Source organism: Ammospiza caudacuta, chromosome 1, assembly GCF_027887145.1.
Source record: "Ammospiza caudacuta isolate bAmmCau1 chromosome 1, bAmmCau1.pri, whole genome shotgun sequence".
NCBI classification, from domain to species: Eukaryota; Metazoa; Chordata; class Aves; order Passeriformes; family Passerellidae; genus Ammospiza; species Ammospiza caudacuta.
This window is the reverse complement of record NC_080593.1, coordinates 4,037,542-4,058,028: the sequence shown is the minus strand read 5'-3', so window position 1 is coordinate 4,058,028 and position 20,487 is coordinate 4,037,542. Positions and strand designations below refer to the sequence as shown.

The following is a 20,487-nucleotide window of genomic DNA, read 5'->3' as shown; positions in this document are numbered from 1 at the left end:
TTCCTTGGTTTGAAGGCAGAGCAGACTCTGGGATTTCCAGCTGCAGGCACCCCCGGCTGCAGAGCAGGCAGGGATCTGAGAGCTCAGGGGTTAATCTGTGTGTCCCAGCCCTGCCGAGGCAAAGCCAGGCACTGGGACCTTTTGCTCCGAGAGGCTCTGGCACTGCCGGGAGGTTCATTTTGTCTGCAAAACCAAGCATGTAATTTCCCTTCTCCCTTGCTGTCCCCTCTGTCTGGCCAGTCCTGCGGCTCAGCAGCAGCAGAGTCTCCCTGGAGACAGCCAGGACAGCTGAGCTGACCTTCAGCAGGGTGGTGAGAGATGGCACCTGGGCTAGGGAGCCCCCAAATTGGCTTTTCTCCTCCCAGTCAGGCTGGGGAAACCCCGAGACGCCTCCGTGCTTGGAAGCAGAAAAGTGAAGAAAATACATAAATTTGAAACAATAAATTAAAATAAAAATCATCCTTGGCATCCAAATGACATGCATTTAAAGCTTCCAGCTTACCACAGTGTTGTGGCAGATTTACACAGAGATTAAAAATGATCCCTCACGAGTGAGCACCAGCTCGTGTGAGCTGTGTAAATCCAAGAGTGTCCGTACAGCCGCCAGACTTGGCATCCAAAACATCTCCGAGTCCACAGAGCCAGCAGAAGGGACATTTCTACCTTTTTTTTTTTCAAAAGAAACAGAGCTACTGAAGCCTCTGGAGTGTGGATTTAGCTGTCAGTCTTATTTACTACTTTCAGCTGTTATCTGCTGCCGCTGAAGCTGAGCGTGAATAACTTACCAGCCTGCTCTGATAACTTTGCTTTCTGTTTCAGCTCCAGACAGAAATCCCATCAAAGCTTTCATCCCGATATCCACACGCTGAAAGATGACACAGGAGTTAAAGAAGTGAGGCTGAAATTCCTAAGGCTCTCCTAAAGATTTTTCCAAGAATTTTAAAAAGCCTCTTAAAAACGGCGGCAGAGACCGAACGCCGTTAAGGGAGGGGAAAAGGAAAGAAAAAAAAAAAAAAAAAAAGGAAGAAAAAAACTTTGGCAGGCAAACAGTGTCTTACATCAATCTAGCAGTCAGCATCTATGTAGATGTTCTTTCCTCCTTTTGTGCAACACCCCTTCCCTCCTACAGACCACCCAAAGCCCTATAAATAATCCAAGGACTGTATTTTTCCTCCAGATTTCTCTTCAGACCTCTAAGAGAAAATATCAGGCAAAGGAAGGGACAGAGGGAGAAGGGAAAGTGAGGAGGGGAGAGAGAAAGAGGAAAGATGGCTAGCGAATTCAGAAAGAAAATATTCTGGAGGGCAGTGGTGGCTGAGTTCCTGGCCATGAGCCTTTTCATTTTTATCAGCATTGGCTCTGCTCTGGGCTTCCAGTTCCCCGTGGTGGCCAACAAAACATCAACGAGGTCTCAGGACAACGTGAAGGTTTCTCTGGCTTTTGGGTTATCCATTGCTACCATGGCTCAGAGCGTGGGCCACATCAGTGGGGCACACCTGAACCCAGCTGTCACCCTGGGGCTGCTGCTCAGCTGCCAGATCAGCATCTTCAAGGCGCTCATGTACATCCTCGCCCAGTGCCTGGGGGCAGTGGTGGCCACTGCCATCCTCTCAGGAGTCACCTCCTCTCTCCCAAGAAACTCCCTGGGGCTTAATGCTGTAAGTAGAAACTTTGAATTCCTCCTTTATTTTATTTTTTTTTTTTTTTTTTAGAGTAGAAATGTAGCAGCTGCAATTTACTAAAGATGTGGGGGTTCTGTTGGTGCTGGTGACCTCAGAGAGCGCGACTGTTTATTGTAGGAGAGGATCCAGTCCTGACTGATAACCAGGATGTCATAGGGATGGTGCTTCCTCCCCACCCTCATTTTGTAGCTTTAGGACATTCTGGTCGGGATCAGTTTTGCTTGTGTTCAGTTTTGTACACCCAAGTTGCTGAAAGGTGGATTTTGATGCCAATTTAACACTGAAATCACTGGCAGTTTTATGACCTTTAGTGGTTCTGAGGGTCTCTAAGGTGGCATGTTGATTAATGTGCATACAGCAGTGTTGTTTCGCCTTCTGTGAGTGTGATTAATTTTCAGTACTTAATTAATGGTTTGTGTATACTGGTGATGACTGCAGTGAAAACCCATGGGAGCAGAGAGAGGTGTGAAGCAGGAGAAATCCCATCCCCAAAGGTGTGAGCAGTACCTGTTGCATTAGGCAGAGTGCTCAGATCCAGCCTGGCAGAATCCCAGCTGCCCTTTCTGTGCATTTCTAGGCAAAAATTGGACAAATCCTGAATTCTCATGTATAAACTGGTGGAAAAACGTGAGGCAGCTGCAGGTAACTGGGGTGCAGGTTCCAGCTCTCTCCCAGCCAGATGCTCACATCACACTGCCTAAAAACTGCCTGGCCACAACTCCTCCTCCTCAAAATGTCATTTTGCTGTTTTTGTTGCAGAATAATAGGAGAGAAAAAAGGGTAAATACACTTCTAAACTTGAAATCATCCCACTGTCAGAGGCAGTGCTACAGCCACTGCAGGACGGACAGTGCTATAAATGGAAATTCTTTCTGGTCACTCACTTGACCTGATCTCTTAAGAACAAGTATTTTACATATTTTCTTTGGCCTCTTTGTTTCAAAATATTCCTGACTGCAGTTTGTAAACTGAGCTAATTTGAAATCTTCAGCCCATTTGTAGTCACAAGAGTATTTGGGACATAAAACTGCAAATGCAACATCTCTTCTGAAATAACTTAGGCAAACCAGCAATATGGTTTTGCATACTGTAATTTGACATTACATTTAATTCAGAACATGAGTCAAGTTTTCAAAACAGAGTAAAATCTGATATTGAGGTGATGGTTGGGCAGCTCAGTGTCATTCACCCTGATGAATTGGCTGCTCACCTCCCTCTCTCCTGGTGCCTGCAGCTATTCCATCCTGCCAGCGCTTCGGAAATTTTGATGGGCTAACTCAAAACATTTTGGGGAAGAAGAGCAAATAATTTTATTGACTCCAGAAGGTTCTGGCTGCGAGTGTGATACTTGATCTTTTCCTCTGAAACCACTGACAGAGGGAACAGCTCAAACACATGGGACAGGGTGTCTGCCCAAGTGGTTTCCTCGAGAGGTCCAACTGCCATTAAACACGGGAGGTCTGGTTTTGGTAGCACTTAAGCTTGGCTTTTCCCTTTTGCTTCCATAAAATCCTGATGACTGGTTCCTTCCTCTAACCAAAGCTCTAAACCTGGCCTTTTGTGAAGGGGGTGAAGCTGTTTGTGCTCCTCAGTCAGTAACTCAAGTTACAAAGGCAAAACCAGGCAGGGTTAAGTCTCCATCATATAAATTTTATAAATCAATCAGCAATTTCTGTGCAGTGGAATAACAGAGAATATAGTTTCTAAAAGCTCTGGTCTCACTGTTTGTTGTGGAAAATATTCAGATATTTGTAAATTCAGGAAATATTTGAATATTCGAATATTTGAATATCTGAAGATTTGAATATTCAGGAAAATATTCAGATATTTGTTTCTTTTTTCTTTCACATCCACTTACAAATGTTCTGGCTGGAAGAGCAGTGGGGAGACCCCCCTGGGGATAATGGGGGCAGCAGCTGTTCTTCTGCCTTGAGAGAGAGGAAAGGAAAGAAAAGGAAAGGAAAGCAAATCCATTCATTTCCCAGTGACAAGCCTGGAGTGCCTGGGGAGGGCTGAGGGGGAGCTGGGTCTGAGCCCAAGGCGGGGGGGAGCAGCAGCAGAGGGGCTGTGCTCGTGCAGGGCTGATCTCCATGGGCACATCCTGGATCCACAGCACTGAGGTGCCTCCTCCAGCAAAGAGCTGGCGAGGAGGAACCACAGAGTTGCTTTTATTATGGTTTTTAACCTGAGGACAAGAAGGGGAGGCTCAGAGATGGCATCCCTGCTAGCTGCTCTCTCTTCTTGTAGATAATGAGGTGTGGATTCCCTGTTCAGAATAGGAATAGAGAGTGCTGCATGTTTGGGAAGAGGGTCTGGACGTGTGTGGCTTTGTCCTCTGTTCTGACCCTGCTGTGCTCTTGAAAATGTGTTTTTTACAGGAAAAATGTGGTGGGGGCAGTGTGTGATGGGGTGGGTGGCCATCCAGGGCTCCCACTGGATACTGGGTGGGGTTGCATGCCTGAACTTGGGTTTCTCCTGCCTGGCTGCAGGTCCTGCACTGGGGCACCAAGCTGAGAACCCATTTCCACTGGCTGCTCTCTAATCCTCAGGGAATGAGGGACAAAGAGAGGCACTTCGACCTCTGGATCTGTTGAGTTGCTTCCAGAGACACCCAGCTGCTCTTTGCCATGCTGGGGCTCCAGGCTTACAAACCTCGGCTAAGAATCCAAAATTAAGCGGGATAAATCCAAGTCTTTTTCATTGCACAAAAGGAAAAAAGGAAACACAATCAAATGAAGCACAAAACCAGCCATAGACAGTGCAAACCTGAGAAGGAAGAATGGAGGATGAAAATGCAGGATGTTCCTTTAACATGTTCAGTATTAATGTCTGGTTTACACCAAGACAAGTAAACCAGCCACACATTAGGATTTTGATCCAAACTGTGCTTAAGTCAACAGACATATTTTTAGTTACTTTGGCTGGTCCCAAGTAAGACATTTTGGACAACGCTCAGAGATGTATTTAGATTACTGAATCCTTTTAAGACACTTAACTTCCAATATATTTTAGTAGTGGTGTGGGCTCCAAAGTAAAAACTTTGAGAATTGGAGAAGCTGGAAGAGGAGTATGCAGTGTGTTTGCTCTTCTAAAAATTTAAATATTTTTCCTTACATCATCTTGTATATTTTTTTTTTTTTTTGAAAGTTGGATTACTACACATTACAAATTTCCATTAGGTAAAGCTGTAAGAATAGAGAATACCAGATCCAAAATGCACTCATCTGCCAGCAGAGCTGGCTATTGTCTGGTGAGGACAGATCTGGAGTTTAGATAATGGAACAAACTACTCAGCACAGGCAGTTAATGACCAACAAAGAGCTCAAGCAGGAAAGACAGGAGAGAAGAGACTTCTGTGCTGTAAAGTAACAAAATATTTGCTGTTGAACAATGTTCATCTGGAGAACTTTTAGCAAACTCTTAAAAACATGGTCAGAAAATTTCTTTAGCTCAGGTTATTTCATATTTGTGTATCTATTTGTCTATCCATCTATCTGTAGATATATATATATAGATATATATAGATATATATAGATATATGTAGATATATAAAATAGTCTGAGCTAAATATATAGGTATAGATGAATAATTAGAATTTTGTGACAAATGCAGACACCACTTCACAGTTTTCACAATTTCACAATTTTCACAATTTCATAGTTTTCTGTGTTTTGGCATAGTGATGAGAGTGCCAGCAAATGTGTCCCCAAACTCTCAGGGCTATAATTTGGAAACTATTTGAAAACTCTTACTTTGAGTTTATGATGAAAGATATTATTTTAAAAGTTATAAGTGGATCAAAAATTGTAGTCAAGAAAAACAGACCTGAAGGTAACGTTGCTCGGGTAGATAAAGAGAAAAGAAAAACAACCAAGAATAACAAATAGGAGGCCTTGAGTTTAGAAAACACCCAGTGAACTGATAAATGTTGTTTGTGTAACTAAGGAGCTCTCTGGAAAAGCCAGAGGAGATCTGTGGTCAGTGGATTCAGAGGTCATTTTAAGACAGGTGAATATTCATGTGGATGCCATTCCTGGAGCACGGAGATTTGCTTGTTGCTGGGACGCCCTTTGAATTTCTGCTGTGACTGGCTGGGCTGTGTCTCTGCTGCTCCCTGGGGCTGCCCACGTCAGGATCAGCCGTGGCACAGGTGGTGCACACCATGTCCTTCGGGGATAAACTCCCCGTGTCCAGCTCTGCATTGCTCAAGGGCGGGGAAAAAGGAGGTTTTTGCTGTCTTTGACTCCTCATGCCAGGCCAGCATCTGCTGCTTTGACCTTCCAGCCTCACCAAAGGCGCACCACAGAATCATGGAATAGCTTGGGTTGGAAGAGACCCTAAAGATCCAACCCCTGCCATGGGCAGGGACACCTTCCACTGTCCCAGGCTGCCCTGTCCAACCTGGCCTTGGACACTTCCAGGGATGGGAATCAGTCCTTTTTCCATAACTACTCCCACTGAGCTGGATTGGGATCCAGCAGCATCAGAGCAAATTGGAACCTGAATGCTGGAGGTTTTTAGGTTTTCTTTCCTTTACTATCTACATGTTCCAGTCTTATTCTGCTACTTGGGGAAAATGAAGAATCTTTTGTTCCCAAGATAGTGGAGCATATGATGTGATAAGATCCTTGTCATCTGCAGATGGTCTTACCTCTAGGGCATCCATGCTGGTGAATTTTCTCCCGATAAATTCCCAATTTGCATTTCCAGTGCAAACATAATGTTGCACCAGCAGTGGGAATTCCCTTTCATGTAGTTGAGACCTGCCACACCTTTTGCTGGTGTCTGTGGGCCAGCACTGAAATGTTTATCCTGATATTCCCCATTGGATCCTTCCCATCCTTTAGAAACTTGTTTCAGAGGGGATTCCTCATGGGGAATCACCACACTCCCCACATTTGGTGCCCACCAGTGGCCTTCTCACCATGGGGAGCAGGACTTGCCTGGTTGCCCTGGGTGACTCAGTGTTTGCCTTGTGATTTCCCTGGCTCCTCGTGCCCGCGCCCTTCGAGCCCGTTCTCCAACCTCCAATTAAACAAAGCCAGCTCCAGTTGGAAGAACATCCAAAATAAACGGAGAGCTTGACAGTGTGAGGGGACAATTGAGTAAGTGATGCTGCTTTTCCTCTGAGTCACTGTGGAAAATTGCAGCTCCAGAGGTGCTGCTGGACGGACGAGACACGCAGCTGAGATCCTGACCTTTAGTGCTTATTGAAAAATCCTTGGATAACTTATTTTATTTTTTTTCAATGAAGAAAATATTTTGTGCCTTTCTCAAATCTAGGATAGTGAGAAGCTTAATTCTCCCTGTCTCTGCCCTCTGCCCTGCCTATTTTTGATCCAGATTAGGCTTCTTCTGACAGCCTTGCTTCTGCATGCTGGAGGACTCCAACATTCACAAGCTGCATTTTTGTAATGAGCAAAATGGTTCCGGTACATGACATAGATCTGGGATTTTTATTTCTTAACAAAGACTGCCACAACAATAGCTCATTGTTCACCGTCAGTTTTTGCAGCAGAGGGCTTTCAAGGCTTGCCAGCATTGTCCTGAGGGGCCCCAGGCAGGGCAGGTGGGACACAGGAAAGGCACCTGCTCAGAACTGGCCACGCTCTCGGCCTCTTTTTAATGGGTTCACACAGTGACAGCAGAAACATCTGGGCTGAGACGTAAACCTGATGGCTATCACCCATCCCCCAGAGAATCTGGGGTTATGGCTCGAATCCTTATCACAGATCTCAGAGCTTTTTATCTGATTTCCATTTCCATGAGGATTTGCTTAGCGCCTCTCCAATAATCGAGCCATATCCCAGGATTTTGGAGGGATGCAGCAGCACAGCTTTTCTGGGACAAGGAGAGCTCATCCTCCTGCAGCCCTGTCCTTTTGTGCTAGAACAGAGAAGATCAAAGTGGGTTTTGTGCCAGTGGATCCAAGGATGAGCATTTGGAAATGATCTGCAGGCCTCAAACTAAAAGTTTTCTTCACTTATTTCTACTTAGAAATGGTATAAATTCCTGAAAAGGATGCACAGAAGTGTTTAAAACAGTGAGTTGCCATAGATGTAAAAAAATTATTAATTTGGTTGGTTAGTTAATATTGTAATACAAGTGGAGTGGGATTTTCAGGGAATGATTTCTTTTCTGTGTTAGATCAACAGTCAGACTAAGTAAGATTTAAGTAAAATTCATCTTGCCACCAGCCTTCCTGAGTGGCAAATAAACCATTTAAATTGGTTTCCTTTCCACAGAGTTCTCTGATTACACCAAATATATTTGGGTGTTCTGTGTGTTATGTGTTTGCACACCCCCAAACACACTCACACATCAGAGACAGATGGACAGAAAGATTCTTCAGATGAGGTAAATCCAAATTTAAATTTTTAATCTAAATTAATTGGAAAGTAAAAAAAAAAAAAAATCTAATAATGGGTGTGGGTTCTGAAGCAAGATCTGCCATGGCCAGGACCACAGCCCGAGAACAAATGGAAATGCCCACAGCAAGAGAATGAATATGATTAAATCTGGTTAAATTGGTGCAATGATAAGAAAAAAAAAATCTATGTTTTTGCAGCAGGGCTCATGGGTTTTAGCAGTTAATGTAAACCTTCAGGGAGCTGAGAATACCATTTCTTTAATCAGAGAATCCTAAAAACTATCACTATCTGTATAGATATTTTTAAGTGAAGCATTTTTAAAGCATATCAAAAGTACTAAAGGAAGAAAAGATGGCCCCTGAAAAATTTTCTGTTTGTCTCCAGAGGAAATTGCCTGTTTTCTTTAGGGCAGCAGTACATTTTTGCTTATTTGTCCATTCTCCAGCTTAATGGAAAGAATTCAATAGCAGAGGGGTCTTTACCTGGTACCACAATTGTCTCCTGGAGGTTTTTCGGGCCTGGCTGGGAACATTCCGAGCCCTGAGTATCTATTAATGTGTAATTGATGGGGAAATGCTGATCTTCCTGGCATCCAGAGCCGGGGCTGGTGTTTGACTGCTGCAGCTTCCTTGAACTGAGGAGATCTGAGGCTGAGGCACAACATCAACCTGTTAAATTAAATATACAGAGCCTGACAGGCATCCTGGAGGAAACTATAAACAGCAGGAGGGTATAAAAATGTGGCCTGAGAGCTCTGCAAGGCACAACTCCTAGACTAGAAGGGAGTAAAGAAATCCTGGACGAGTCCTGTGCATCCCCTCTCTAGGAACCACTGGGAGGTGTCACAGAAAACTCAACTTTTCCGGGCTAATTCCGCGCCAAGTGGAGTCAATGGAGGCTTTCAGGGCAGAAATGTGGCATGCTTCCTTGCACATTTACACACACAACTCCTCCTGAGGGCTTGCAGTGGGTAAGGTCAGGTTTGGCCCCTTCTCATTCCTTTGTTAGGATTTCTTTCTTGATGAGAAAGGTGGAGAAATGGAGGAGCTGGAATTGTTCCCCCAATTCCTGAAATGCATTGCTCAGGCTCAGAGCTGGTTTTTAACCCCATGGAAATGCCAAGTGTTCAATGCTTATTTATGGCTCATAAATTTTGAGAACTTCACAGATTTGCTGGAGTTTGTCTAGAAATATAAAATGAATATTACTTTGGTGGAATTGCCAACAGCCATAAAGTGAGGTTTGTGCAGATCCAGGTGTTATTCCAGTAACAACATAAAAAGGATGATTCTATTTGGCTCAAAATTCACATATGCCCAAAATTCCCCACTGAAATGCTATATCCTTCTGTGCTGGTAATAGAGGAGATAATAAAAAGCTCTGTGGTATAAATGAGTGCTTCAACTATTACAGAAAATTAACTATTTGCTTGGGTGTTGCTGGGTAAAGGAAAAAAAATACAAAACCTCACAATTCCTCATCCTCTGAATAGAAGTTGTTTATTTCTCAGCAGCAACATTTAACAACAAGAAAAAAAAAAAAAGTTTATCCCAAGCAACTTTCCCAGAGGCACATCAAAAAAGTAAAATTGTAAAGAAAAAAAAATTGTCTGTGTCTGACCAGCTGTGCTAAAAACAAGTCCTGTAGAGGAACTTTTACCGCCTATCTTGGTCTGACACACGAATTTTATGTGCTCTGGTTTAATACAATAATCATTCTCCCCTCTTTCTCTCCATGGCACTCCAACACAAAGCCCTGGATAGCTTCTCCTCGGCCTGCAGAGGGTGGGAGGAGGGAGCTGGGCCTGGTTCCTGGAGGGTGTCTGCTGCCTGAGGAACGGAAAATATGATTTCTGCTTTGGGAATTGAATGAGTCCCCTTTAGAGCTCTTAAGGCTGTATTTATAGGAAGGATAATCTAGCAGAGGACAATGTGTTTTGTCCCCAGGTTCTGCTGAATGCTTCCATTGTTGATGTAGGATACAATCCAAAGCTAATTTATAAGCAGCTTCTGAGTCCTCCTGTCATATAATTTTAAGTGAAACTCTTTAGATCTTTGCCTGTCTCTCCTTACTAAAGAAATGAGACTTTTGTACTCCCTGAATCCCTAATATTCAATTAATGGGTACAGAAACATCAATTTCACAGTGATACTGTTAAATAGCAAGGGTAGAAGTGAATAACTGTAGTTAAACAGCCAGGGATGAATTTCTGAATCAATTCTGACTGTGACTCAAGGTTTATAGCTATGGAGATGTGGGATAGACTTCCAGGAGAATAAAGGTATGTTATCAATATGGAAATCATCAAGTTCTTTTAATGACTGAGTTGGAGCTGAAAGAGTGAGAAAAGTCAAACAAAATGACAAGCAAGACAGTGGGATGTGGTTTGGAGGGAAGTAGGGAGATGAATTTCTGAGATTACATTTGTAGAACATCCCATTAAAGAACTTTGCCAGCCACACACTTAAATAGCTAGTTGGCATAAAAAAGAATGATTAATATTTCAAAAGAGGAGGTGGAAGAAGAGAAAATGAACCATCTAAGCTATTGTGAAGAGTTTTCCTTATTCAGTAAAATAAGAAACGTCAAAGAAGGGAAATTTTAAGCTATAGGAAAAAAATGCTGTAAGACGGCAAGAATTTACTTTAATAAAAAGGTAATTTTAAGAAAAATGCCAAGGCAGACAAAAGGTAATAATTTAGGTGAGATGGTGAGGACATGCAAGGAAGAGAAGTCCCAGCCATTTTAAATGCTGTGGCTTAAATTTTCTTCCTCCAAACCACACCAGCAGACAGGGCTTGCTCTGGTTTTATATAAGAATGGGGAAAGCTGACATTCCCCTACTGAAAAATAGACTTTTGCAATACCAGAGTCCTCTTTTTTTAATTTTTCTTTTTTTCTGGAACAATGAGAAACTAATCCCTATTATATGAAAGGAAGCTCCAGTCCAGGGCTGAGGGTTTGTTGGATGAGATGGAGCTCAGCCCATCCCACGTGATGGAACCACCTTGCATAACAAAGTGTCTTATCCATATAACGGGAAACAGGTTTGAACTTGATATACTTTCTCTGGTAATGAGAAAAATATGAAGCCACTGGAGAAGTACACAGTGGGGTTTACCTTGGGCCACTTTAATTTCCTGTCCCCGTTTCTCTTCCGAAGGCGGACAACTCATAAATATCCTGTCATAAAAAAAAAAAAAAAAAAAAAAAAATTAAAAAAAAATTCAAAAGGAAAGAAAACATGCCATTAATTTGCCCAAATGATTGCTGTGGGAGGCAGTCAGCTAAACGTGGCAGTTAAGGGCACTTCTGGGAAACAAATTCTGTAGTTCCCATCTCCTGTGTGATGTTATGGAGAGCTGGAAGTGATGTGGCCACTGCCCATTTCCCAAGATATAAAGCAGGTGTTCTTCTCAACTAATTGCTCTCATGTTCATGTCTAGATAATTTTTTGGGGGGTTTAATGTTCTTCATTTGAATGTCTCTTGAGCCACTGTGCCTTCAGTGCTTCCTTAGTTTCCAATCAGGTGCATCTCAGGAGTTTTCTGAATAAGATGTGACTTCTGTTCACTTACTGAATTCTGGTAGATTTTTATTCCATGACCTTGTTCAGATTCACAGTGAACTGAGAGGGAAAAATCAGAAAATCATAAAAATATTAATCATGGGATTGTTAAGGCTGAGAATGGTGGAATTCAGCTCACAGGAGCATGCACGTCCCTTGGGGTGTCTGCATGTTCTGCTTCTTGCCAGGGAGCTGTGAGGTAGAGTGGGAATTACTCACTGCAAGCTGCTGCAGCCAAGATTGATTCAGCTGATCATAAAAACGTGTCCACAGACAACTCTCCCATCTTGCCAGTGATTCAGCCCATTTCTTATGTGTGTTTCTGGTGCTTCTGCTGTCAAAACACTGACATTAGAAATGAAGTTGAGTGGAATTATTCATGTGAACAAAAAAGGAAAAGAAGCCTATGTAGACTCTCTTGGAGATGAATACGGGCTTGTGTGCTTCATTTAACCCCTTAGAGCATGTTTGGCTCCTTAAAGCTCTCAATCCACTCCTCAAGTGTCCCAGATCTGAAACCTGAAAACCTCAGGGAGTTTCTGTGCTGTTCTCTGCCCTCTGACAGTTTTTCTGTTACCTTAATGAGGATTACTGGACTGCAAAGAGAAGGTGTCAAAGATTTCCCAGCAGATGCATCAAGGACAGATGCAGTGTCAGTCCGCACACCCTGTGACCACTGCTAAGAGGTATCAGTGCAGGGAAAAAGGCATTGCAGTGTGGGTACAGGTCACTGGAGAGGGTCCTCTTCACCCCAACACCGCACTAGAAGTGGCTGTGTCACGTTTCAAAGCATTATTTTGTCTGTTTAGGAACCAGAGATATTGGACACCTTGTATTTTGGATATTCTCAGCAACAGAATGGCAGATGTTAAGAACAGCTGTTGATTTTTAGTCAGTTCTCTAAAGTGTGGTACAACTTCCTACTAAATTCAGATTAAGCTTTAGACACCATTGAAGCTTCTGGAGTCTGGTATTCTACAAAATCTTCCACAAAAGTTCAAACTTTCCTTAAAAATCTGAATAACATAAAGAAAATACAAGAAGAGGATGACAAACCCATGTTGGTTGTGCCTCCTTGGTTCTGTCAAGAGCTTAAAAGAGCAGATTCAAAAGGTGCAAAATGTTATATGGGTAAGAATTGCAAATCCTCTGTGAATGAGGATTATAATATAAACATAAAAATATAAAAATACAAAAATATAAAAATATAAAAATAGAAAAATAGAAAAATAGAAAAATATGCACCATGTAAATATGAATATGTACAATGTAAATGTAAATATGCACAAGTTAAAATGTAAACTTGACAGAAGGAAATGTACTTTCCTCTTCCCTTTCTAAAGCTTTTCTGGGGTGTGCTTGGGATGGTGAACACTGGTGCTATTCCACATGTACCATAGATGGCCCAGGCTGATGCTGCAGTGAAAATTTACCTCTGATAAGAAGGCAAATAAATATTCTGTTATCCTACACCTACACACTGCAGATCCACAGGCCCCAACAAAGCAGGACATCCAAGGTTTGCCTGGGTTTGTCCCATTTTGGAGCATGGCCCGGAGTCCTTGCTCTCACAGTAGAATCTTAATGTTTCTGGCAGGCTGTGTAAAATTACATGGCTGGAGGAAAGCAAAAGGTTTCCTATGATATTTCCAGGTTTTCTTTGATCCCACTCAGCCCATCAATGAGTGTTGATTAGCAGGGAGAATGACCTCAAGCCACGTCAGCTGTAGGATGTGTTTTTCCTGGAGGGAAAGGAAGAATATGATTTCCTCCTCTCGAAGATAAGGATTATCACAGGTTTTTAAAGAATAATTTTGCTCTTATTGTCTTTTATAGAAGCCCTTCAAATGAAGGGAAAGCCCAATGGCTGGCCAGCGTTTAATATTTTAAAATGTCAAGGCTTTGTCAAATGCTAACATTGATGTGTCAGACCTCAGCTCTGGGTTCTCTGGGGTTGCATTATGATTGAAAAGAATTTGGTTTCTTATCTGCTTTTGGCCATGTGCACATCAGTCACTTATTTGCTACCTGGCTTTTAAGTTTGGACATTTGGCCTTCCAAACGTGAGATAAGATTTTCCAGAGGTACAGAGTCCAGAGTCTTAAATTAGTTTTGATACAAGGAAGCACATTGGAAGCCTTATTTGTTGAGAGACAAAAATGCCACAGTTTCTACTGTGAAAAAAAATTTGCTTATTTTTAAAACTTACAAAAGCAACAGAATATTAATTCAGAGATATCAAGCAAGAATTTCTAGATCTAAAAATTTCAGTGTATCTTGTTTAGATGCATTTATGTCAGATCACACTTCTCACGTATAAATCCTAATAATGATAAAGGTTTCATTAATGGAGTTCAGTTTCTACTCTGTGGATGCTGAAGGAACCAAAATACCCATCCTTTCAACCAGAATTCCCTTCTATTTGTGAATAAACTACTTCCAGTTCAGAGGATATCACTCCTGCATGTTAAAGAATAAGCTATAAAAATACATTATCAGTGTTTCAGAATAGCAGGATTTAAAAATCAGATTTATGCTGAGGAAAGACTCAAATGAATTTTTTTCATTGCTTAGGAATTTTATATTAAACTTTGCTACAGAGAAGAAACAAGAAATGTGAACAGCACCTGTGGAAGGTGAAATAGTTCAGTTTGTCACCTAGAAGTTTTAAGGTTTTTTTAAATATTAGCTTTGGGGAAATTAGGGCATAAACCACAAAATCAGATTAACAGCAGGATTTCCCGTGGTTTCATTGTTCTGGACAGGTCACAACAACATGTAATTATGTTTTTTGCCACGAATAACCCAGCAGTTTTTAATGCAGGGGCTCTGACAGATGTGATAACCCACTGATAGCACAAATTAATACAAGTTTTGCAGAGTTTGCTTCCTACTCTGAGTCTCATTCTCAGTTCTCTGGCCTTTGGCCAAGCTCACGTTTCATCCCATCCATACAAGTGAGTTATTTCTGCTTAACATCAAGTTATTCAGCTCAGTAACAGACTTGCCTTGACTTAATGGAGACACCACTGAATACAGCAATTAAAAGCAGAACTCAAAACTTGTTTTAACATCAAATGGTTTACCTCCATGGTTTCCTGTTAGGAACAAAATTTTAGCAGTACTCCTGAAATATGACAGCATTTCTGCTCTGTAGTGTCCATTTAAGTGAATCACCATGGTTTCAATATGCTCTACAGCACTTACAAGAATCTCTGCTGATTTCATGACTAATAATTCCATTGGAATATTTCTCTCTGACAGTTTCAGTTTTTCTAGATAATCCACTTCAGCGGGAAATTCAAGCACTCGCATCAGCCCCTTTGGATTCCTTAACTCAGGATTTTTTTAATGTATCCTAAAGAAGTTAAATGAGCTTCAGTTTGAGTCTAAGGCACCAAAAAGTAGCTCAGCTGTGAGTTAGGTGTCTAAGCTCTTTGTAGTCAAATGAGATCCATTAAAAGAAAAGACAGAGCTTTCAAATGATCTCCTTCATTTCATCAGGTGAATGGATCTCATCTCCACTGACTACACCATTATCTGTGCAAATTAGAGATACATTAAGTAAATGTTAATATCTAGAGATGTTTTACATACTTTTGGTCTTCTGTCACATCTAGCAGTCCCCCATAAACTCCGTGGAAATCTCAGGGTATTTCCTGGGGCATATTAATTTACAGTCTAGGTGGAACAGTAATATCTTAATATTAATGTGGAAGTTCTTGAAGCAATGAGTGACTGTCCTAAGGCACCACAGTTCACTTCTGAAAAGTAAACTCTGCTGGAGGTGACTCTCTGGCTGGTTTGTTTCTCACACATAGATAATTCCACTCTCACTGTGCCCAGTGGCTGAGCGTTCACCTCAGAAACCACTCAAAAAAACACAAACAACTGCTTATGCCTAGGCTTGAGTACAGCAGGCAGTGTTTCAAAACTAACTTCTCTTCAATTTTTTCTATCTCTCCCTCTTTTTCCCCCTGTTAAGCAAAAGGAACCCCAGGAGGGAAATGGATGTTCAGGTTCATGTTGAAGAAATAGATACCTCAGAACTTTGTTACACTGCATGAAGTCATGCAGGAATATGAAATAACATTTTCCTTCTTGCCTCCATGCAGCTTTCAGAAGGAATCCATGCAGGCCAAGGGCTGGGAATTGAAATCATTGCCACCTTCCAGCTGGTGCTGTGTGTCCTGGCCACCACAGACCGGAGAAGGAACGACGTCTCGGGATCGGCACCTTTGGCCATCGGTCTCTCCGTTGCCTTGGGCCATCTTCTGGCTGTAAGTTTTAGCCCTCAGAGGTTATATCTGCCCTCTCCCACCTCGGGGTGGGCCAGTGAGATGATGGGGAAGCTTCATCTGTGCCTCACCTGTGGTTCTCTCTCCGCCTCCTAGATTGATTACACCGGCTGTGGAATTAACCCAGCCAGATCTTTCGGCTCAGCGCTCATCGCCAACAACTTTCAAGATCACTGGGTAAGTTGAGTAAATTTGTTTAACTCACAAGAGGGTCTGAAAAACGCATAACCTACAAGATCAGAAACATTCAACACCTATCATTAGGATAAAGTCAAAGAGCTGGCATTTCCATTTCACCTAACAAAGAATATTCTCCTTTACATCCTGACCACCCTCAGGCAAACAAAAAAGTCCTCAGGCTCATTCAGTCTCTGTGCTTAAAGTAATACAGTAGATTTTCTCTGGTTATTCCACTTTATATTTATTTATTTCAAACATTTTAATTGTTTAAGCCTTATTACACAGAATCCTGTACTGTTTATTTATTGTTTAAATTAAATTTGTAAAATGCTACTCCTTAATCTGGTAAAACCCAATTTAGAAAGATTCTTAAGCATGTTTATTAACTGAAAGAGATCATCCAATATTTAACAGCTGATAAAATGTTCACCCTCTTAAAGCTGAGTGTCTGCTTATGTGTTTTCAAGGATAAGTGCTCTGGAAACACTATAAATTTTAGATTATTCCTTGTGTTTAAATGTGGTTAGAATGAGGGTCTTCACAAAAATTTACTTATTTCACTGAAGCTCAATAAAAAAGGTTGATATAAAGTTGTAAATGAACATGTGTTCTTGAGTATATAAAATGGGGCTTGTTCCAATTCTCCAGCTCGTGATTTTGGCAGCCAGTTGCATAGTCACAGGTCACACAGGAAATTTAGTGGTAATAGAATGGGGTTGTGAAAATTTTGGATACAGATTCCATTTTCATCTAAAGAGTAAAACATAAAAGGAGGACCCTGGGGAAATTTTGGCAGTCTACACCACTTGAGCATTATTATAAGGACATTAAAGGGAAGTAACTAAGTGAGGAGCTGATATTTTCAGAATTTAATAGGAAAATTATTATCCTTTACAGATACAGAGGAAGATAGATGTAATAATTTGTGTTGAACTACTGATATTGCTGAATAAAAGAGTTTCCAGACTCAGTAGTGCTTTGGCCCTGCAAAGTCGTCAATATCTTTTGCTATTTCTAACAAAATCAACTTTTCTACTAAAATTTAAAATTCCTTTTATTACCTCTCCTTCTAAATTTTAATTTTCTTAAGTGGTCAGGCCAGTTCAATCACAGCAATATCACCAGCTAAGAAGCATCTAGTGTCAAATTAAGCCCCTAATTAAGTTCTCATTAAGTATTACTTTCAAATTCACCTATGACTGGAATTCAGTAGGAGAATGGAAACTAATGCCCTGTTGTTTTAGAAATTATGCTCCCCTGCCAGCTCTATATGGAGTAGCAGAGATGTTTTGGCAATAGACAACTGGTTTTAAATATCACAATTTTACAGCATAGTCACAGTTATTCACCTCTCATGGTGACAAATTCCTGGTTTTAATCCCGCATGGTTAAGTAAACGTTCAGGTCGACGGGCTGCAAAGTTTCACGGTGAAAATACTCAGAGGAGCTTCAAATGCAGAAAGACCTGATGCAATTGCTTGGATTTGTGTTCCAGATTTTCTGGGTTGGCCCAATCATTGGAGGAGCAAGCGCTGCCCTGATTTACGACTTCATCCTGGCACCCAGAACCAGCGACCTCACGGACCGCATGAAGGTGTGGACCAGTGGCCAAGTAGAAGAGTATGACCTGGAAGGGGATGATATGAACTCCCGGGTGGAGATGAAGCCAAAATAAAGAAGGGCATGGAGAGAGGGAAAAAAAAAAGAAAAAAAAAAAAAAAGCAGCACATTGGTTTCCGAAGATTTTATCAGTGTTATAGACTCTTTGTAAACCAGCAAGCAGTACTTTGTTTTTTAAATTCAATACAGTTTTCCTTTTTTTTTTTATGTCCCCAATCCTAATAGCATTTTTTATATCTGGGGTTTTTCAGTTACAGAGTCTTTAGGTTGAGAAGTCATGATGTAAACAAAATGGGGTGAAGTTTATTAAGGTCACCTTTGCACGACCTAAATAAATTGGGCTGAAGTTTAACCCTTCCCTTGGTACCACCCAATTTTGAGGTGTATTTAGTATGGGGGGTTCTCCCACCACAACACTCAGTAATGATAAATAGTTCCAATGACCAGGTTTTTCATGAAAGAATAGATATTGAGGACAGAGAATCATCTGTACCAATAACAGAGGCCTTACACTTGAAAAAGCAGTATTTATGCAAAAATGCAAGGGTGGCATCTAATGCCAGCAATGAATGGGAAAAAAGCCAGTCTCAAAACAGCATCCAAAAACATCTTTTTGAAGGAAAGGTTACTAAAGATTAGTTGCTATGTAAAATAACCCATAATTTCCTAAATGATTGATCATCTTTGAGAAAAAGAGGGCCAGAAAAGTAAGGCAAGGTAAGAATTTCCAGAGTCACAGGATCTTTCTGACTTTCTAGTGTTTCATTCTCCCTGAACCTGCATCCAGCTGCTTGTAAGGGAAGAATGTATGTGATAAAAGAAAAAAAAAAAAAAGATATATTAACTCCTGGGAAGTAATAACTAGAATTCAAATTGGAGAGTAGCAACAATGGCAACAAGAGCGACGTGGTGTCAGTGTGCAAACAGGATCTGATGGATCCTGTGGCTACTCTGCTTTTGTTCACCTTGTGAAATTTATCATGTGATTTAAAGCAAAACAAGGAGAAAAGAATTCCCCTTTCTCTGTGCCCCTATCCCAATAACCAGCGCTGTGACATTCAGGGACCACAAACAGATGAATACACGGTATATTTTCTAATGAGGGACAAATACATACCTGTAAATCCATTTTGGGGGTGGTTGCTTTGTTTTTTATATATATATATATATATATATATAAATGTTTATATATATGTTTTATACAGAAAGCCTAGTGTACTGTTTTGTAAGAAAATAGGAGCATAAAGACAAGTGGAAAGAATTGCAGCAGTGCTTAACAAAATAAATGACACTGGAAATGAGAAAGAAAATTAACACTCTAAATGACGTGGAAGATTATTTTCTGTTTAAATTTGTGTGTGTGAGTGCTACTTATGATTTTCTGAGTAACACAAAGCATTAGCTGGTCTTACCTACTAACTATAGAATATAGTTCAAGCAGACACGTGCTGATATACTTGTTCTGTACTAAAAAAATTTCCATAAGAAATGAGGCCCAGAGGAACTGATGGAAACTCAGAACATTGCAGCATTCAGCAAAACCCCCCAGAGGTAATGGGATGGATTCTCCTCCCTGAGAGAGAGCGTGGGATTGGGAGGTGAGGTAGCATTGGCATAGGAATCTGTATAGGTTTGATCATTTCATTAACTTGAGCAGATGGACAACGAAAAAAGAATAAAAATGAAAATCATCAGCAAAATAAACCAGAATATATTTTATCTTTTTTGTCTACATTTGGTGTGCTATCCCATGTATTGCCTATGTATATAGAGCATGATTGGATTTTGGGGTGGTTTAAAAATAAACAAAATCAGTTGTGCTAACACACAAACTGTTCATGATTCTTCATTTTTAATTTGTCGTGTAATGCAATTTAATTTTCTGCACCATTTTCCAGGTGCCCACCTGTAAGACTGTGCCAGTTTCTACTTTTCCACTCTTCACTTGATGCTTGCCTTTAGGGAAAGGAATGCTCTTTGTTTTTATGGCAGGCAAAGCAGACCCTCAACTGGAAGTGAACTCTTCCAAATTGTACTTAGAAATGAAGCAGAGAATCAGGATCTTGTACCCACTTTCTAGGATATCTTTCCAATTTTACTTGCTGTTGTCCCAGTGCCTCCATTGACTCCAAATTAACCCTTTCTTACCTTACAGAATCTCTGGGCCAGAGAAAGAGCCAGAACAGTTGCATAACTCACCCACAGTAAATAGTTTATTTTGAAAAATTTCATGTAACTTAAGAGTTAATGGTGCAGAAAATGTGAAATTCACAATTTGTTCCTTAGTCTACACCTTGCAGAGAACTTGGCTCATTTTTTTTTAAGCTTCTAAGTCCAAAACTGTAAAGACAAAACCCACTCTCTTTCCATTCAGGTTGTGACAGAACTGCACCATATTAGCTGCTCTAGCTTATGATCATTAAAATAATAAATAAAATAGATTAAAGAGGTACAATAATTGTTTCACTAGTGAAGAAACAAACAAAAAAACCAAATCAAAGTAAATGAAGTGTGATTTATTTGTGTATTTCGTAGAATCACAGAAACCATTGAAAGATTTGTGTTGGAAGGGATTTTAAAAATCATCTAATTCCAATCCACTGCTGTGGGCAGGGAGTATTTCCACTAAACCCTGTATTCACAGTGATAATGTTTAACCAATTTACAGTAAAGCCCTTAAGAAAAAAATGTATTTAAGGTGAATTCCAGGCTTAAACACCTCTATTCTTCTTAAAGAAGGAGAAGCTTAATAGTGTATTTAAAAGTGC

At 40.9% G+C, this 20,487-nt stretch overlaps 1 protein-coding gene across 1 annotated transcript; it reads left to right on the top strand.

The window, feature by feature from the left end:
• The first annotated feature begins 1,170 nt into the window (after positions 1–1,170).
• On the top strand, positions 1,171–19,551 carry AQP1 (aquaporin 1 (Colton blood group)). Its single transcript, XM_058824486.1, has 4 exons — positions 1,171–1,658; positions 15,737–15,901; positions 16,016–16,096; positions 17,595–19,551. Exons 1-4 carry the CDS (start codon positions 1,269–1,271, stop codon positions 17,772–17,774), a joined length of 816 nt encoding a protein of 271 aa, XP_058680469.1. The 5' UTR covers positions 1,171–1,268; the 3' UTR covers positions 17,775–19,551.
• The last annotated feature ends 936 nt before the right edge of the window (positions 19,552–20,487 follow it).